The sequence below is a fragment of the Manis javanica genome, chromosome 4, assembly GCF_040802235.1.
Source record: "Manis javanica isolate MJ-LG chromosome 4, MJ_LKY, whole genome shotgun sequence".
NCBI lineage: Eukaryota > Metazoa > Chordata > Mammalia > Pholidota > Manidae > Manis > Manis javanica.
The window spans coordinates 11,946,482-11,967,305 of record NC_133159.1 but is presented as its reverse complement, the minus strand read 5'-3'; the positions used below and the strand labels follow the sequence as shown (position 1 = coordinate 11,967,305).

General features: G+C 37.0%; 1 protein-coding gene across 1 annotated transcript in view; it reads left to right on the top strand.

The window, feature by feature from the left end:
• Positions 1-20,824, top strand: part of FBXO42 (F-box protein 42) — a 96,031-nt gene that overhangs the window by 31,923 nt on the left and 43,284 nt on the right. Inside the window, exon 2 of the mRNA XM_073233277.1 lies at positions 18,422-18,688. Within this exon, the coding sequence (XP_073089378.1) occupies positions 18,439-18,688 (250 nt within the window). The 5' untranslated portion in view covers positions 18,422-18,438. The remainder of the gene's footprint in view (positions 1-18,421; positions 18,689-20,824) is intronic.

Genomic DNA, 20,824 nt, shown 5'->3' with positions numbered 1-20,824 from the left:
AATAAACAGAGCTCACCACTTCAACAAACTAAAAGCAAATAATCCAATTAAAAAATGGGCAGAGGATATGAACAGCACTTCTCCAAAGAAGAAACTCAGTTGGCTAACAGGCACATGAAAAGATGCTCCACATCGCTAATCATCAGAGAAATGCAAATTAAAACCACATTGAGATATCACCTCACACCACTTAGGATGGCCACCATCCAAAAGACAAACAACAACAAATGTTGGCAAGGATGTGGAGAAAGGGGAACCCTCCAACCCTGCTGGGGAATGTAAATTAGCTCAACCATTGTGGAGAGCAGTATGGAGTTTCCTCAAAAAACTCAAAATAGAAATATCATTTGACCCAGGAATTCCACTCCTAGGAATTTACCCGAAGGAAACAAGATCCCAAATTCAAAAAGACATATGCACCCCTATGTTTATCGTAGCACTACTTATAGTAGCCAAGATTTGGAAGCAATCTAAGTGTCCATCAGTAGATGAATGGATAAAGATATATATGCAGTGGAATACTAGTCAGCCATAAGAAGAAAAATCCTCCATTTGCAACAACATGGATGGAGCTAGAGGACATTACATTCAGTGAAATAAGCCAGGTGGAGAAAGACAAGTACCAAATTATTCCACTCATTTGTGGAGTTTAACAACAGAGCAAAACTGAAGGAACAAAACAGCAACAGACTCCAAAAAGAGACTAGTGGTTACCAAAGGGAAGGGGGTGTTGGGGAGGGAGGGAGAAAGAGATTAAAGGGCATTATGATTAGCACACATAGTGTAGGGAGGTCATGGGGAGGGTTGTATAGCACAGAGAAGAGAGGTAATGACTCTATGCAATGGTGTGTCGGGGGGACTTGATAATATGGGTGAATGTAGTAACCACAATGTTGCTCATGTGAAACCTTAATAAGATTGTATATCAATGACCCCTTAAAAAAAAAGGGCAGTTGGCATTGGCAGTTTTCACATGTTCTTGGACATGCTGTCTTAAGGCATATTGTCTGCCTTAAAGCAAAATTCTGGCTGTGTATGTTGTATCTGGATTGCCTTTTATGCTGTTGCCTTTGTTCTAGACTTTCTTTGAAACAATAGCAGTAAGAAGTGAAACAGTGGGTTTTAATAGGTAAATTCTTAATGAGCAAAATTGTCACTTGTGGTGAAAAGAAACTATCTGTTATTTATTTAATGTTGGCTTAGGTCTTGTAGGCCACCTAATTCAACAAATATTTATACAACTCTTTGGTAACAAAGATACTGTACAAAATGAATAGAAATGCAGGAGGCATATATAATTGACTGGGGGGATGGGAGCTCACAAAAGAGGTAACTTTTTAAAATGTATGTTTTTTTAACTAAGGTACATAACAAAGTGAAAAAATTTTAGAGTACAGCTTGATGAATTTTGACATGTGTATATCCTCGTGTAACCATCATCCAAGGTTAAGCTATCAAATATGAAAGAGAAACTTAAATAATGAGTAGGAACTTGCCGTGCCGGCCAGTAGGAGAGGGTCATCTCAGGAAGAGGAGGCGGCCGGCAAAAGTGAAGACGAGAGGCGGGAAGAAAGCTTCAGGTGTTCCAGGGACAAGTAGCTCGAAATGGCCGAACTGAAATCTCTCAGAAGGAACCATTGATGTTCTCATTCTTAAGTCCCTGAATGCTTTGGTAGCTATTGCCTGATTATTTTATTTATGCAAACATTTATATTGTTGATAGAAAGAATTAAACCAAATAAGATATATTTCCCAGGGCTCAGGAGGATAACTTTATTTACTTTCTGTCTGGGTGACATATTCACTTAGTCTTTTCATCTCTTCCATAAATATTCTTTTTGGGGGAGAAAAATAGATATATTTATTTGATCTTTCTTTGTTCAATAATAATAACAGTAATAGTAGCAATCTGCTCCTACTATGCTAGAGAAATTAAAAAATTTTAACCTATAAATGCAGATCATCTTAAGTTTAAGTAAAGTCTTGGTATGTGTGGTTAAATTACTGAAGAACAGGGTCAGTGACATTAAGATTTCATTTGTTTCCCCTATCCCTATATCTGTTATCCCAGAATCAATTTACCAGTAACTTTTTGGGGGAAACAAAGGGATACATTTAGGGCATCCCTAAATCAGTGGATCTTTTCTAAGGAAAAAATGTGGTGATTCAGAAGTGATTAAATATTAAAGATGAGACATAACCAGTAACCAATACTATGTGTTCTCTTGAAGTGCTTTAAAATGTTATTTTATTTATTGTGCTATAAATTCATTGTAGCTTAATTTCTGTATATTTAATGTTGACATTTCCTTTATATGGGGTGTTTTGGAAGGAGGATGGGTTAGCTCAGGATGCCATAACAAAACACCATAGGCTGGTGGCTTAAAAACAACAGAAATTTATTTCTCACAGTTCTGGAGACGGAGAGTTCAAGATGAAGGTGTCAGCAAAGTAGTTTTCATTCTGAGGACTCTTCTCTTGGCTTGTAGGTGGCTGCGATCTCCTTGTATGCTCATGTGACCTTTTTGGGGAGAGAAAGTGAGAGTAACCCCTTTGGTGTCTTCTAGATCCCATCCCTGTGACTTCATCTAACCCTGATTACTTCCCAAACAGCTCATCTCCAAATATCATCACGTTGGGGGTTAGAACTTCAGCATATGAATCTGAGGGGCACACCAGCGTTCGGTCCATAACAGAGGATAATAAGAATTCCTCATCAGTATTTGTTTTTTACCATTTCAAGAAAATTCCCAAAGGAAATAAATAGATCATAAGAGTTTGCTTAATAATGTGATCAAACCTGGGCTTTAGAAAATCCTCCCAGGGTGGTGGCTGCGGCCTTTCTTCCGCAATGGTGATGAGTTTGTTGTGCCATTGCTATTTTGATTTTTCATTTGCACAGAAGCTGAGTATGTATTAATATTGATAGTTTACCTAGGCTCCAAGGAAGAATAGTTTGTAAAAAAGGGTTTTGTGATTTACTTAACTATTAAGTCAGCTACTCAGACTAGCAAAAGTCTAGGTCTGGGTGTGCAAACATAAAAATGAGGCTAAACACAACTTGGTTATCATATGACAGTTGGTAATGAGGTCCTGGGTGTTTCAGTGATGCCTTTTGAGGGAAAGGACTTGTTGATTTTCATTTCTTTATATTTTCCCGTTAAGAATTTCCGGGCATAGATATATACAAAAGCTTTACGTGCCTAAAGTATGAGGAATGAAGCTATGCAGCTGTCTTCTGGTTGAAATTATTTTCTGTCCTCTTTAAAACTGTTAGTGTCTAGCTACATTGTATACTAATAAGGATTTTTACCTAGGAGGAGGCAAGTTAGGAAGTTGAGGAAAACAAAGCCCCATCCCTGCTGGGAGGGGGAAAATCTACATGAATGATTTGGAGATCTTCAAGGATTTCCTCCTTTTTTCTTGACTTATTCAGTCATTTATATTAGTGTGAACTCCTGAATACTTATTTTGTGCTCAAATTGTTTCTGTTTTGGCCATCAGGAACTCTTATTTGTTTCCTGTGTCCCTTTGATATGATGTTTTGTTCTGTTCTGTTTTTGAAGCACATCTTTACTTCCTAGCACTGCACGACAGTCCAGGCTCCTCTTGAACAGTTCTTGTCCCGGTCCTGATCCTGCCATTTCACCAAGCAGCCTAGTTCCTTGTGTTGGAGACCGGTGTTAGAAATCAGAATCTGGGAGGCAGATATGCTTATTGATCCTGGAAGTGTTTTTGCTTCCAGGCCCTCTCAGCTGACAGTGCAAGGAAATATATGTGTATATGCTAACCCACCTATGTACTTAAATCTATCTCTACATGAACCCATCTGTATCTATATTAAGCTAACCATGAGTTCATATTAATGCATCTCACTCTAATCCATTATCACATGATCATTCTTGCCGCGTCCGCTTCCTTATCGTAATTTCCACTCCAACAGTAAGAAACTTGGCTCTAGCCATCCACTATCCATTTATTTACTTAGTTTAATTCCAGTACACATGTACATAACTGTATCACAGTTACTAACTATGCTCCTGTGGAAAACAGCTTCATCAAGTAGAAGCTACTGCTTCTGTGTAGTTCTTTTACATTTGCTCACAGATTGCTCATTTCCAAAGTTAATTAGGTCAACGCCTTTTCTGCCCACCAAGACAATTTTATGTAGTTACAGAATAGTTAGATTCTTTTGTCATAGTTTCATTTCTTCCTAATAAGTTTTTTTAAATTTGCATACATTAATGTTCACCCTTTATGCTGTAAAATTCTGTGGCTTTTGACAAATGTGGATTGGGGTATATATAGTAAGTTTTACTTAAATTTTGAAATACTTAAAAAAATGGTTTGGCTAAAATGACTTTAGGCCCTACCTTTAACTCTAACATGCTATGATTCTAACTTTCTCATTTTTGCCTCCCTTTAATTTTTTCTTTTGCAACCTTTCACTTTTTTTTTATTAAGGTATCATCAATATACAATCTTATGAAGGTTTCACATGAGCAGCATTGTGGTTACTATAATCACCCATATCATCAGGTGCCCTCCACACCCCATTGCAGTCCCTGTCCATCAGCGTAGTAAGATGCTATAGAGTCACTACTTCTCAGTGCTACACTGCCTTCCCCGTGATCACCCTACATTATGTGTTTTAATCATAATGCCCTTTAATCCCCTTCTCCTTCCCTCCCCATCCACCCTTCCCAACCTCTTCCCTTTGGTAACCGCTAGTGTCTTCTTGTAGCCTGTCTTCTTGAGGTAAGTCTGTTAAGTTCTATCTTTTTTTAGAAATTTATATATGTGTTTTAATCACAACAGAGCTGCTGTTCTGTTCCTTCAGTTTTGCTTTGTTGTTACACTCCACAAATGAGGGAAATCATTTGGTACTCGTCTTTCTCCACCTGGCTTATTTCACTGAGCATAATACCCACAAGCTCCATCCATGTTGCAACCTATCACTTTTAAGAATGGATGATTTTGGAGGGTTTGCCTATATGTATGGTTTTTTCAGCTAGGCCCCTGGTAACATACAGATTTCCATAAAGGAATAATTATGTCTTCAGAGAATCCAGACATCACAGAGTCTATGATTGAGTGATGACATTTGTAGTCTGGCATGGAAGAGTATGCTGGCATTTGTTCCCCTGCTCATTTTTGGGTGTTATCTTGTTCATTCTACAGTTTTATACTTAGGTGTTTGACTCATTTGATCAGCAAGGAGTTCATGAGTTATTTTTATTTCAGTAACTTCATCAGTGGAGGAAACCTGTTTTCTGTTGTGCTCCCAGCTAAGGCAAACTGTCTTATAGATGCCTTTGTCTGGTCACAAGGAGGCCATGTGAAAGTATGGTCTAACAGGAGTCCTTAAACACTAAACACTTCAAGAGTATACTTGGCAACCAGAAGTGAGTCAGTAATATTAACCTTTCAGTAAGGGACCTTGTGACCTTCATTCATTAAAAAAATATTGATAAGGGATTCCTACTGTGCCAGATGTACCAAGATGAATATGACTTAGTATCTGTTCTCAAGTAGTATACAATCCAGTGGGGAAGAAAGGAAGTTAAAATGAAATTTAGAAGTAGATAATAGGAAGAGATGGGGGGCTGTATAAGTGAACATTTTGGTGAAATATGTTGGTGATTTGAAAAGGTTAAATGGCTCATAATAAATTAAAAATTTTCAGAGTAGATGTACCTTATTTAAGAGCATTACCCATTACTTAGATGATGTCTGTGTAGCTCCTCTACACATATAATAGTCTACATTAAAGTTATGTTGGTAAGGAGAGCTGTAGTTGATTCTGACTAGTGTGTTTTCTCTTAGATGATATATAAATTTCTAAAAAAAGATAGAACTTAACAGACTTAACCTCAAGAAGAAACAGAAAACTCAAGTAGTCCTATTACAAAAGAATGGAGTCAATGGATAGAAAATCCCACAAAGAAAACTGTAAGCCTGTGTGGATTTACAAGCAACTTCTGCCAAATATTCAAGGAACAGGTAGTTGAAGTTTTATATAAACTCTCCCAGAGAATTATGGGGAAAAGGAATAGTCCCCAGATCACTTTATGAAGCTAGCATGATTTGATTTCAAAACCAGTAATGAACAATACAAGAAAGAAAAATAGGCTGTGTTTCTTACGAACATAGATGCAAAAATCAAAAGTCCTAAGCCAAACATTAGTAAACCAAACCTGGCATTATAAAAAAATACAATAAATTTTGTCTTAGTTCGGTTTATCTGAGAAATGCAAGCTTGTTTTGACATTAGAAAATCAATATTTACTTCACCAACAGACTAACTAGAAGCCATATATTTTAATATATGCAGCAAAACATTTGATAAACTTCAGGATCCATTTATGATTTTAAAATCAAATTAAAATCTCTTGCCGTGTACACTGCGGGTGGGAGTGTAAATTGGAATAATTACTTTGGAAGACAATTTGATGTGACCTATTTCAGATGTACAGGCCTGTGTCCTACATATAGCAATTTCACTCCTAACTGTGTGCTGTACGGCATTGTTTTTCATCCTGTGGCTTGGAGCCCATTAGTAAGAATGTAGACAATTTAATGGCATTTGACCAACAATTTTCTGAAGTGTTAAACACAAAAGGAAAGATCATTGTTCTTTGTAAGGGTATTATTTTGGGAAGCATATTCATTTTATGTCATCTGCATGTGTATTTGTGGGTGGACTGATTTCTGAGGTAAAATATATTTTCTTAATTGTAGTTAATGTCAAGAAGGTCTGAGAGTCACTATAGAGAAACTAAAGAATACTCATTATTTCATAAGGGCAAAATATTGGAGACAGTTCATTTCTTTTAACAGTAGAATGGATAAATTGTGACATATACATACCAGAAGATTTACACTGTAGTAAAAATGAGCTACAACTGCATTCAACAACTAAACAATATATTGCTTAGGAATATATTTTTATGTGGTAAAACTAAAAAAAAGAGGGAGTGATAAATAAAATAGCATAGTGATAACATCTCATCAAGTCAGAGGTGGGTGGTAATGAGGGGGGCATACAGAGGCCTTCTAAAGGTCCTTGTAATGTTCTGTTTCCTTACTTAGATGTGGGAACATAGTGATTCATTTCATTTTTTTTAATTGTTCATCTATATATATATATATTCTATACACTTAAAAATATATATTCCAGTAAAATACACATAAAATTTACCATTTTAATAATTTTTAAGTGTTCAGTTAAGTGGAATTGAGTACATTCACATTGTTATGCAACCGTCAGCACTAGCCATCCCAAAATGTTTTAATCTTCCTTGACTGAAACTTCACACCTGTTAAACAGTAAGTCCCTGTTTTCCCCTCCCTCAAGCTCCTCGCAACCACTGCTCTACCTTCTGTCTGTGTGAATTGACTACTCTGGGTACCTCATATATGTGGAATCTTTTTATATCTTACCCTTTTATGTCTGGCTTGTTTCACTCAGCATAATGTCTTCAGGCTTCTTCCATGTTGTAGCATGTGTCAAAATTTCAGTCCTATTTCAGGCTGAGTAGCACTCTGTTGTGTGTATGCTGCATTTTGTTCTTCCGTTTATTTGCTGATGGGCATTTGGGTTGCTGCCACCTGTTTGCTGCTGTGAACATGCTGCTGTGAACGTGGGTGTGCACATACCTGTTTGAATCCCTGCTTTCAGTTCTTTTGGGTGTATACCCAGAAGTGGAATAGCTGGATTACATGATGGTACTGATTAATTTGTTTTTCTTCTTGAGCAGCACAGAATGTGACGTGGAGCCCACAAAAAGGAGTGGGCTGCTTTGGTTAGGCTGGGACACGAAAGGGTATGGGGTGGGAGCTTCCTGATCAGTATTTTGAGGAGCTGCCATATTGTTTTCCACAGTGGCTGCACATCTGTACAGTTTTGTATGTATATTTGTTAATAACTTTGAAAAGGCAAAGACTCCTTTCCCTCCACAGAGATGATGCTCTTAAGTTGGATGTGTGTCTCTCTAGGTCATTTTTCTCTGCATTTATACATAGATACCTGTGTGGATATATAATTCTGATTTATTCTTTTGTTGAACTGGCAATGAAAGAGTTGTCCAGTCACTCACTTCCTTAAAAATAAAAGTGACTGGGTTCCTCCCTCCCCCTCCCCATACACACACACAGATTATGATGGTTAGCTTGAGTGGATTTAGGAATCTGAATTTTAATAGTTCTCAGGTGATTTTCATGTGCAGCCATTGATTTATTCTGAACATAAATGATATATTAATTACTATTTTTCAGTTTTTGCATAGTGCTTTGTCTTGGAGATCTCTTCATGTCAGTATTTGCCAAAATGTGCACAATTAAAAAAAAACTAGTACCTTAAATTCTGGAGTTTGATATAGCATAATTTATGTAGCCATTTTTCTATTAATGGACATTTGGGTAGATGCAAGTTTTTGTTACTACAAAGAAGATGAAACAGACCTCCGCTTGTACATGTATCTGTGCACACAGGTGTGGATGTTCATGTTGGGAAGATACTTGAAATTTTACTTGTTGAGTCAAAGTATTTCCACATTTTAAATTGATAAATATTGTCAAATCTAATATATTCTTGAACTTTCCCTTCTTTTGTAATGGCTTTTTCTCCTAAAGAAGGAAATACGTAAACAAGTATTTCTATGCAACAGCAGAAATACTTGTATAAGATGTCCAGATATATTCAGAAGAAATTTAAGATCAGAATAGAAGTTGCCTTTGATTTTTTTTAATTATGGGGAAAAATACTCACTTAATGATAGAGAACTCATTATGCAAAGTAAAATGAATTTGGTTTTTTAAAATTATTCTTTCTTTTAAAATTACCTGTAATTGGTGACTGAACCAGAAACATGTTAACCCTTTCTGAACTGAAGCCATGAAGTGGTGATTGCTTTAGCCATCCTCAACCCAGGGGAGACTTTTAGACTTTTATTTTCTTTATTACTTCACAGACTTTCTTCTGGATCTTGAAGTTTTCTAACTGACATCATTTTGGAATGAGGTTTTTTGGACTTGTTCCTTTTTCTTTTTTTTTTTTGTAAGTAGCATAAAATAGCATCTTGCATGAGAACCCAATTCTTAAAAGTTTGGCTTTTGTGGAAAGTTTTGAAATTCTATGGTTTGACTATATAATACCCTCAATAACAGTAGTAAAATTTGATGTACTCAATTGCAGTTTAAAAGAAACAAAGGTACTATAGTTAAATCTTATTAAAAATATAGACCTTAAGAATTTAATGAGGAAAAAACATTATAGATTTACCAGCTAACTAAAGGAAAGACAGCTAAGCTATTTCTAAAACAAATCAGGTCACATTCATCTTCCAGACCCTCTTGCCAGTAGCCATCATCATCTCTGTTTTTCTGGCATTAGGAAATGGCTTCCTAGTATACCAGGAACAGCTAGTTTTAATTTAAATCAGTGTTAAAAAATAAGATGCACACTTGTTAAAAATAAAATTCAGGCTCTAACTTGTTTTGTCTGGAGTTTTTTTCACAAAAGCAAATAAGTAGTAAAATGAAATATCATGCCATAGTAGTGGTTCCCAAGAATACTGATTCAGGTTCATTTTGTCCTGAGAGAGAGAGAGAGAGAGAGAGAGAGAGAGAGAGTGTGTTAGAGTGTGTGAGAGTGTGTGTGTGTGTGTGTGTTTCCTTTTTGGAAAGGAATGCCTTTATCAGAGATATGATCTTCCAACTTCAGGGTTTAAATGACCTTTTATGAAATTGTGATATTAGATGGTAGGATTTGTATATATGTGTGTTTTGTTTTGGGGGGTTGGTTTTTTTTCCTTTTTTGGGAAAATAAAAGGTTGACCTTACATTGGTCCCCTCCTATGTCAATCCAAAAAAAGATTGCTGATCTGTGAAATTCAGAAGTCTGGGAACCATTGTGATAGAACCTTTCTCCAGCAGAGTCCTGGCATGCAGTGTTTTTTGGGTACTTGGTCCTCATGGTCAGAGTGACAGTGCATAATGGCCGAAAAATCTGAGCACCTTAAAAGTATCGATTTGCTTAGATACTTTATATTTTTAATTTAAGAATAAAAATTGCTGCCTCTTCATGCCCCATTACTTCCTCCCCTTCATTACCCTCCCTCCTCTAGTTTTGTTTTTAGACATCTAAACGCTGTGGTTTTATCATATTTAAGTTATTTATATGAAATTTCTGGTGTTTTCATCAGACTGTTTAGCAAGTAACATTTAGGTTTTGTTATTGGCTCTAGACTGAATTCATAAAGTTGTGTTTGCTTATTATTCATTCAGCAGCTTTTACTGAGTGCTTATATGGATGCAGAAAATTATTATTTTCTATTGTGTCCTAAGTGGGGAGAGAGCAGACAGGCCCTCAGTGTTATGGGACCCGAGAGGGAGAGGTAGGTGTGCTTTGAACATTTGTCACGGTCGATTTTGAGTTAATACAGTTTGCTACTGTTACAGTATGGTTATTGACCCCTTCCTCCTTTTTCTTACTTTATTAAATATTTTCAAGAGGAAAAAAAACTTCCAAGCCCAGATAGCACATTTTTTTCTCCTCTGATTCATATATTTAAAATGAAATCTTTTCGTTTAAAATTACTGCTATATGTTAAATTATTACAATGAGAATTATTCTATGCCTTGTATACTATTACTAACTTTTCTTAAAAATCTAAAAGTTCATGCTCTCACGAAATATAAATTGGGATATTGAAAGTTCTATTATACTTTTTCTACCTAATGAAACATTTTGCTGATCCTGGAATGCATGATTCTCCATATGGAATTTCAGAACCTGGAGTATTTTCATTAATGATCGAAACCAGTACATTTCCTTTGGCTGCTGCATAGGAATGTGGAGAATGGACCTGAGCACTGGTTCATTTCTGCTGCTACTCTGTAGCAGTCATAAAGTGCTTTCATTCAAAATCAACCATTGTAAAGAATGATTAAGTATATTGATGGGTAGTTCGGGGAAATATTTCTTATTTCATTTTTCTATTTCATTGAAGGGGATCTTACTTGGATAACACACTTATGAGTTAAATTTTTTAAAAACACCACTGCTGTTATCTGTTATGAAATTTGGAATGCTTTGTGGAAACAGCTCTCTGAATTTGCTTGTCAAAATGGCTCACAGTTTGGTAATAGCAACAGTAGTTCTGCCGAATTATTCTATTTCTAGACTTCTGTCAAAACATTGACTGTCAGGAACTAAGAATTCTCCAGATTATTAGCTTTTGTTAATGTAGATAAAATGATTAAGTTGTATGTGCATGTGGTAAAGTACCCATCAAGTAAAAATAGTTTTTACCCTTTGTCCTCAAGGCAGTTCTGTACATGATAAAGAATACCAGTTCAAGAAACAGGTAATTTGAAAGTCTTTCATCCTCTACCTTCCCGCATTTCATTCTCTGAAATCCTACCTATTCTTAAAAGCTCTCATGCTTGTCTCTAACTTCTTCTCATACTAGTCAGAAGTCATCGCCTCCTTCTCTGAGCCCGTTTGCTCCACAGGTCTGTGGTGCAGTGGTGTTCTTTTTTTATGTTGTCTTTGGCTCTCACTGGGTTAATCTCTTTGATGGGAAATAGTGGCATATCCTCTTTTTATAACTCCCATGGGATCTAAGCACAGTACTTTTCACATATAGCAAATGTTCCATTGATATTTGAGGGCTTATTATCATCTTAGATTGAATCATAATTGTGGTCTCCTGTAAGTCCTCATTAAGTGGTATTTTATATTTTCGGGATTAGGATTTAATACTTTATTCCTCACTTTAGTGTTGCTGAGGTGGGTAACCTCATGAGTTCATAATGACATCAGTGCAAGGTTGCTGCTTTGCCTCTGAAGCCTCAGAAGCCCTCATACTTACGGAGGACTGTGGGTGCTTTCCATTCAATCCAGCCGCACATTCTTTACTGAAGTCTCAGTGCTTCCTTTTACTATCAGTAAATTCCCTTAATCGCATTTTTTCAACCTTTGAAATTGTGAATAAGCTTGATTACATTCTAAATCTTCAACTTCCTTTTAGGTAAGTGAAGTGTATTCTGATTTTCATAAATATGTGTCTACTCTAAGAGGATTGTCAGATGTCTAGTTATATAGAAATCAAAGCACAATCAATCAAATATTGTACCAGCAGTGACTTTTTAAAATTGAAGTATCATTGATATACAGCCTTAGAGTGTTTCACATAAACAACATTGTGGTTTCAACATTCACCCATATTATCAAGTCCTCTCCCCCTCATTGCAGTCATCATCTATCAGCGTCGGAAGATGCTGTAGAATCATTACTTGTCTTCTCTGTACTGTACTGCCTTCCCCATGACCTATCTATATTGTGATTGCTAATTATAGTGCCCCTTAATCCCCTTCTACCTCCCTCCCTCCCTCCCCTCCCCAACCCCTTCCCTTTGGTAACCACTAGTCCCTTCTTGGAGTCTGTGAGTCTCCTGCTGTTTTGTTCCTCCAAATTTGCTTTGTTGTTATACTTCACAAATGAGTGAAGTCATTTGGTACTTGTCTTTCTCTACCTGGTTTATGTCACTGAACATCATACCCTCTACCTCCATCCACGTTGTTGCAAATGGTAGGTTTTCTTTTCCTTTTATGGCTGAATAATATTCCATTGTGTGTCTGAGCCACATCTATTTTATCCATTCGTCTACTGATGGACACTTAGGTTGCTTCCATATCTTGGCTATTGTAAATGGTGCTGCAATAGACATAGGGGTGCATATGTCTTTTTGAATCAGGGATCTTGTTTTCTTTGGGTCACTTCCTAGGAGTGGAATTCCTCTGTCAAATAGTATTTCTATTTTTAGTTTTTTGTGGAACCTCCATATTGCTTTCCACAATGGTTAAACAAGTTTGCATTCCCACCAGCAGTGTAGGAGGGTTCCCCTTTCTCCACATCCTCGCCAGCATTTGTTGTTTCTTGGCTGTTGGATGTTGGCCATCCTAACTGGTATGAGCTGATATCTCATTGTTTTAATTTGCATTTCCCTGATGATGAGTGATGTGAAACATCTTTTCCTATGCCTGTTGGCCATTCAAATTTCTTCTTTGGAGAAGTGTCTGTTCGGATCCTCTGCCCATTTTTTAATCAGGTTATTTGTTTTTTGAGTGTTAAGGCATGTGAGTTCTTTATATATTTTGGATAAGTCATTTACATATATATTCTCCCATACTGTAGGATGCCTTTTTGTTCTGCTGATGGTGTCCTTTGCTATACAGAAGCTTTTTAGTTTGATGTGGTCCCATTTGTTCATTTTTGCTTTTGTTTCCCTTGCCCAAGGAGATGTGTTCAGAAGAAAGTTGCTGATGTTTAGATTCAAGAGATTTTTGCCTATATTTTCTTCTAAGAGTTTTATGGTTTCATAACTTACATTCAGGTCTTTGATCCATTTTGAGTTTACTTTTGTGTATGTAGTTAGACAATAATCCAGTTTCTTTCTCTTACATGTAGCTGTCCAGTTTTGCCAGCACCAGTTGTTGAAGAGGCTATCATTTCCCCATTGTATATCCATGGCTCTTTAATCTTATATTAATTGACCATATATGCTTGGGTTTTTGTCTGGGCTCTCATTCTGCTCCATTGGTCTATGGGTCTGTTCTTGTGCCAGTACCAAATTGTTTTGATTACTATGGCTTTGTAGTAGAGCTTGAAGTTGGGGAGTGTTAATCCCCTTAGTTTTATTCTTCCTTCTCAGGATTGCTTTAGCTATTCAGAGTCTTTTGTGGTTCCATATGAATTTTAGAACTATTTGTTCTAGTTCTTGAAGAATGCTGTTGATATTTTGATAGGGATTGCATTGAATCTGTAGATTGCTTTAGGCAGGATGGCCATTTTGACAATATTAATTCTTCTATCCATGAGCATGGGATGTATTTCTATTCATTGGTGTCTTTAGTTTCTTTCATGAGTGTCTTGTCAGGGTATAGGTCTTTCATCTGCTTGGTTAGGTTTATTCCTAGGTATTTTACTCTTTTTGATACAATTGTAAATGGAGTTGTATTCCTGACTCCTCTTTCTGCTAGTTCATTGTTAGTTTATAGGAATGCAACAGACTTTTGTGTATTAATTTTGTAACCTGAAACTTTGCTGAATTCAGTTATTCTGGTAATTTTTTGGTGGATCCTTTAGGGCTTTCTGTGTTCAATATCATGTCATCTGCAAACAGTGACAGTTTAACTTCTTCCTTACCAATCTGGATGCCTTTTATATCTTTGTGTTGTCTGATTGCTGTGGCTAGGACCTCCAGTACCATGTTGAATAAAAGTGGTGAGAGTAGGTGTCTTTGTCTTATTCCTGATATTAGAGGAAAAGCTTTTAGCTTTTCACTGCTAAGTATGATATTGACTGTAGTAGCAATGACTTTTATGTGGATAACAAAGTAGTTTCGTTCCCATCTTGAACTTCTGTGAATTGATTTTAACTCTTCACATGTTAATCAATTTTCTCCAACAAGTCCAGAGTAGTTTGTTGAGAGCTTCTATCTTTACAGATTCTTTATGAAGTAGGTCGGGAACTTTCATTACTTAAATAGAGAGGTTTTTCTTTCTTAATCCTGTGTAATTTACCCTAGGTCACATGGTATTACAGCTAGAAACAGTAGCCAAGTCTCCTGGTCTCAAAATCTTAACCTTAATTTATACTTAGGCAAGGTATATGGATTTTAAAAACTGGTTTGCATTTAGTTGGATGTAGTATAGTGGTTTTTTCAAAGGAAAAGATTCTACTGAGCCAAATAAATGGTTTCTTCAGTACCATCCCTCTTGATCTACCGAAGGGCCATTGGGCATGGCTCAGGAGCCCGACAGCAGACTCTCAGGCCAGTATTGTGTTCCTTCAATGTCAAAGTCAAGAAACCAGAGAGGTATATTCATTCTGCCCAATTAAATATCTTGACAGCATCCAGTGACATATAAAGGTAGGATCTGCTATTTCCTGCATGTCCTAGTGATGTAATTTCTATTATAAAATAAGGTGAAGTTAGCAAAAGGGTGTTGAAAGTAGAAATGTCAATAAAACCTTTTCTAGTGCTGGAAGATGAGATGCCTAGTCAAATGGTCCCAAGAAGCTCAGATTCCAGTAAGTTGACTTCGGTTTGTAGTTTCTCTCAAAGACTTTATCACTTTGGGGAAACTGAGAAGGCCTAACACAAATGTGAAGGGTGGGAAAGATTTTTTTAAAAGACTGTCAGGAAAACCACATTCATTGAGTTGATACGCTTCAATGTGAAATGTTTTGTAGGGCTTCTTTTGACATGAAAAAATGAAAAATTGTTTCAGAATGCCTCTGTGTCCTCTGGGAGTATGAGTGATGGTTTCATTACCTAATCATGGAAGTGAAAAATGAAGTGCTGTGCAAATTGGTGCTGGGTGTGTAATTACACAGGAATTGCACCTGAGCCCATCCCTGTGTGTTCTCATTGGCATCCGTGCTCAAAGCCAAGTTGGCAAACATGTCCTCAGGGGCATGGGGCTTGACGTTTTTTGGGCAGTGAGATGGTTGAATGGTGAGAATTGCTTAAAACTGGGTATTACAAGAGTGTTAGTCATTTTATTTAGGCTTGCTAACTGTGGTTTGAGAAAATTTGAAAGGAGAGCAAGAAGTTGTTTTATTGAGCTTGTTTATTTTTTTACTTGGGAAAAAAAGAGAAATATAAATAACCTTTGCAGTCTTCATTGATTCAGTTTTGTTCTGCAGCAGACCCTAAGCTCACAGTCTGTCAGGATATTGTATAAGGGAACAACTGTATTTTTGAGATGTTATATTTAATTTAAATATGAATGATACAGCCAAACTCAAGGAGTCAGTTTCTGTGGATTCTTTTCCTTGGTGAACTTGAGCTGAGTGGAAGTTAAAAAATATGGGAAAGTCCATAAACATTAGAGAAGATAACCAATGGGAGATGGGAGATGATAACTTGCATGGGAAAGAAAAAGAGGTAATACAGGAAGTAACATTTTTCCAATAGGTGAAGGCACTTTTTTTTTTTTTTTTTTGCCAAAGAAGAATTGTAAATTGTATATTTTACGTGGCTATACTTTTTAGGATAGGAATTGGGACTGGAAATGGAAAGACCTTTCTCTAGTAAATTGAACATGTGGAGAAACAGCTCAGCCAGGATTTAATAATATGGGTAACTGTTGAATCACTGTGTTGTACATTTAAGACCAATATTAGATTGTATATCAACCATACTTCAATAGAAGGAAAAAACCCAGCTCACCCGAAGTGGTATTGGTGGGGGCTAACTATCTAGGATCATTTATCTAATATCATTTATAGTAAACTTAATTACAGTAGTTCTCTACTTTTGGAGAGTGGAAGGAATTGCTGCTGTTCTTCCTCTTCCGGGCTCCCTAATCCACACACCCCTCATCACACCAAACTGGGAGGATTTAGGCTATTCTTCTACTGCCAGTTAGCCACCAGCTGTACATCATGGTCAAGATTCTGGCAGCCATGTCACTACGACACATTGCAGTACCATGAGCTAATTTGGTAGATATCTCTGAAATAGTTTCATCAGTTTTGATTCATATTTTCATTTTCTGCAATGTGATCATTCTTCCATTTTTTAAGATGTACATAGTTAATATATGAATTGCAGGAATGGTAGAGGTGGGGTGAAAGGTTTCTGTTTTTTGCTCTGCTCTCCATCCCCTCCCCTAACCTTTTACGACATTTCAGATCTTTCTTAAAGCTCCAAAGTATATTTCAAGATAACTCTTTTCTTCCTATTCTTTTGTATTCTTCTCATCAGTGCTGGAAGGGATTTGTAAGGTGGATTGGCACTGTGGATGGTCTGGGTAGGTGAGTATGGTCAAAGGGAATAGATGTATTAGAAAATAATAAACTCAGATGTCCTTTCAAGAAAGGACTTGCTACCCATTGTAAAGAGTGTAGCTAAAGAAAGCTGTTAGTCCCTTCAGGATCTGCCTGAGCCTTGGAGCCAAGGTCCTGCTCCTTTCAGAGTAGCCTCCAGCCAATTAGCTAAAGTTGATAGAATAGCCTGGCCTTCCCACCCAGTACTAGAATCCTCTTACTGGCTCCCCTTGCTCTTAAGCCCTCTGTTGGACAGGCTTTGGCAGGTTGGCATTGTGATCTGATGGCTCCTCCTGTCCAGTCCTGCTGTTTCCTTTATTCTTCTCGCAAGAGTTCTCCCCATTAAACCTTTTTTCATTCCTAATTCTGTTCTATCATGTGTTTCCTGGAGAATCTAACCTGTGACACACTTCTTACATAAATCACATTTCCTTATTTTACTGTTTTACCTTCATAAAATGAAGCATCAGGAGAGTGAGTGAGTAGTATAAATGGTTGCCTGCCTCTCTATGTGTTTATCATGTTGTACTCTTTCCAGAAAATTTAGAGAATACAGATAGCACAGAGAAGAAATTTGTGAATCTCCTGTAATGATTTTTTTTAATTTCCTCCACTAGAGGTAACTTGATAATGGCTTATTTTGGTAAGCTTTAGAGAAGTGCATTAGTATTCAGGTTGGTGAATTTTTCACAAACTGAACACATCTGTTTAACCATTATTATCCAGGCAAGTAACAACATTACCAGCACCCCAGAAGCTTCCCACTATACTCACTTGAAACAGCATAAATTAGTTTTGCCTAGTTTTGAATTTGATATAAGTGTGATTATGTACTGTGTTACTCTTCTGCCTTCTTTTACTCAGTATTATGTTTGAGAGATTTATCTGTGTGTATCTGTGGCTCTTTGCTGAAGAGTATTCCACTGTGTGGCTGAATCACAATTTATCTGTCCTGATGTTGATGGGCATTGGTATTGTTTCCAGATTTTTACCCCCTTGATCTGTTATAATGTTTTCTAATATAAATATTTCCTTATATTTGGTATTTTAACTAATTAATACTATTCTTGGAACATTAATTATCCTCAAGTGAATTGTCTTAGTAAAAGCTAGAAAAACTGTTATTTCTTAGTCTACATCCTCAGAATGTTCTTTTTACTCTTGTAGGACCCATGGTTAGCTTTTCCTTCTAAGTTTGAAATCTTGTTACTGGCCAAAGGAGTCTAGTTGCTACTCCATTTGCTGTCTGCCAGTCATATCCTTGAGTTGGAGGAATTGTTAAAGAACGAGTTTTCTCAGTTTATTGTTATACCAGAACTTGACTGTCCTTCTGGTTTTCATTGGAGGGAAAAAATACAGTCAGAAGCCTTTAGGGATTTGTTAGACATTTGGAGTGGGCTTGGTGTTTGAGCTGTACCTGTCAGATTAAGATGGCTCCCAACTAGTGTGGGAAAGTGCTAAAGAACAGATTTCATATTGAGGGTCTAAAAGAAATCATGAATAGCTCAGACGTACATGCCTGTGGTATTGCAAAGCTTCTGCCTGTATATATTAATGTTTCTTTCTTTCCCTCTCTAGCTGTCGAGTGGAATGTCATGGCCAGCTCCACAGACAGTGAAGATGACAGTTTCATGGCTGTGGACCAAGAAGAAACTGTGTTGGAAGGGACAATGGAGCAAGATGAAGAACCCCACCCAGTATTGGAGGTTGAGGAAACTAGACATAATAGATCCATGTCTGAGCTGCCAGAAGAAGTTTTGGAGTACATCCTGTCCTTTCTTTCACCATACCAGGAACACAAAACGGCAGCCCTTGTCTGTAAACAGTGGTATCGACTTATCAAAGGTACTGTGGAAAGCCAAAATTTATTTGAATGATTTATTTTTAAACTCCCAGTATCATTTTCTCTTTTCTCCCTTGAAGTTATTGTCCTAAAAGGTAGGGTGAGACAGTTAAAACTACATTTTTCTTTTCTCTTTATCCTGGTTAGTTTATGAACAGCTTGAATACTGTAATACGTAATCCAATTTGCAGTTTTAAAATGAGATTTTTTTCTGCATATTTTGAGGGTTGATCTGGTGAATTATATTGTTCTTCAGTAGGCAACATAAGGATGGATATGGAAAAACAATAATAGCTAACATTACTATAGCTGTTACTGTCTGGCATTATTATAACTGCTCTACAATCTTCATGTCAGACTATGAACAGATGATGAAACTGAGTGAGGCAAAATTATTGTCTCCATTTTACAAGTGAAGAAACAGAGCAAGTTGCAGTTAAGTAACTTACCAAGGTCACACAGGTAGTAATTGGAGGTTTCAAGATACACTACTCAGGCAGTCTGGCTTTAGAGTCCATGTGCTTTATGAGGATACCATGTTGTCTCTTACAGTAGCTAATTGTGGCAAATGGGAGATAGCAAAAGCATTTACCATTTGATTTTATCTCTGAGCAGCACAGGCCTTCTGCCTTTTACTTTCAAACATAAGTGTCTCATTTATTTCCCTCCATTTTCTAAGCAAGGTTTCAATGACAGCTACATGTTGAGGCTACTAGCTATACTGTATTTTTAATTAATATATAGCAGTTATTCAGCTTCTTTCTGTTTCAGTGGAAAGAGCCTATTTTTGAAAGAAGATGATCAGGCCAGTTTAATCAAAGCAAGGGTTGTATCAGTTTGTTCTTTTCTGGTGAGTATAAGGCAGCCAGAGTTTTGAGAGCAAAAAACCTTTAGATTAGAATCAATCTGAAAATCTTTTCCTTGCATTGGGGTGGTTGACATGGGGAGTGCAATCCTTGTCAGTTGCCCAAAGTCCAGCCTGAGGGGTTAAGGACCAGCTGCATTGGAACTGCTTACTGGGCCCTGTGCTGATCTGCTCATAGCTGGTAACACTGGTGTGCACAGCCTGCTTCTGTTTGCAGAGTTAATGGACTTGTCAGGAGAGATTGGCTCCCTACACTGTGGAAATAGGTGCTTTCACCTCTAAAATTGAGAGGTGAGAGGCTGTGATCTAACCAAGTATATTAATTTACTTTTAGGTTTCATTTGGCTTTCTTACCATTTGATCTTTTTTTAAGATAGAGGAACCCTAACCTGGTACTCGTGGTGTTAGGTCTTCTGGGGAAAGTCACTGCCAAAACTGCTTCTTTTCCCCTCTCAATTAGTATGTATCTGTCTTTAATTCATTACTGCCTTACCTCAATTCAGCATTTGCACATCTGCTCCTTACTCATCAGTGTGTAGTTGGCAGTGCTGTCACGCATTAAAGATGGCCATATATTCCAGTTCTTAACTGAGCTCACCCAATGGCTATTGATCATCATTGGAAAACATTTGTAAGTACTATGATCCTTCTTTAAGGATCAACTTAGATGGCATAAATTCAAGAATGATACAGTCTTCCAAAATGTAACATAATTGGTTGTACTTTTCATTCAAAGTGGTGTTTCTTGAAATAATCATTCATGTGTTAGAAAATAGACTGTTCAAAAACAACAGCAGACTCACGGACTTCAAGAAGGGACTAGCAATTACCAAAAGGCAGGGGCTGGGGAGGGTGGGTGGAGAGGGACGGAGAAGGAGATCAAGGGGCATTATAATTAGCACTCACAAGATAGGTAGGTCACGAGGAAGGCAGTATAGCACGGAGAAGACAAGTAATGACTCTAGCATCTTACTGTGCCGATGAACAGTGACTGCCGTGGGGTGTGGGGGGCAACTTGATAACATGGGTGAATGTTGAAACCACAAAATTGCTCATGTGAAACCTTCATAAGAGTGTAGATCAATAATAACCTTAATTAGAAGAAGAACAAAAGAAAAAAAAATGGACTATTCCAGAAATACAAAGCTCTCACTTTTTTAAAAAATAGACTTCATCAGATCATGAATGGTAGAATGTTTCTTTTGGACAGTCCTGACTTAAATAAGATTGGCTTGTGGTTAGATGAATATGATCAGGTTTTTGAACCGTGATA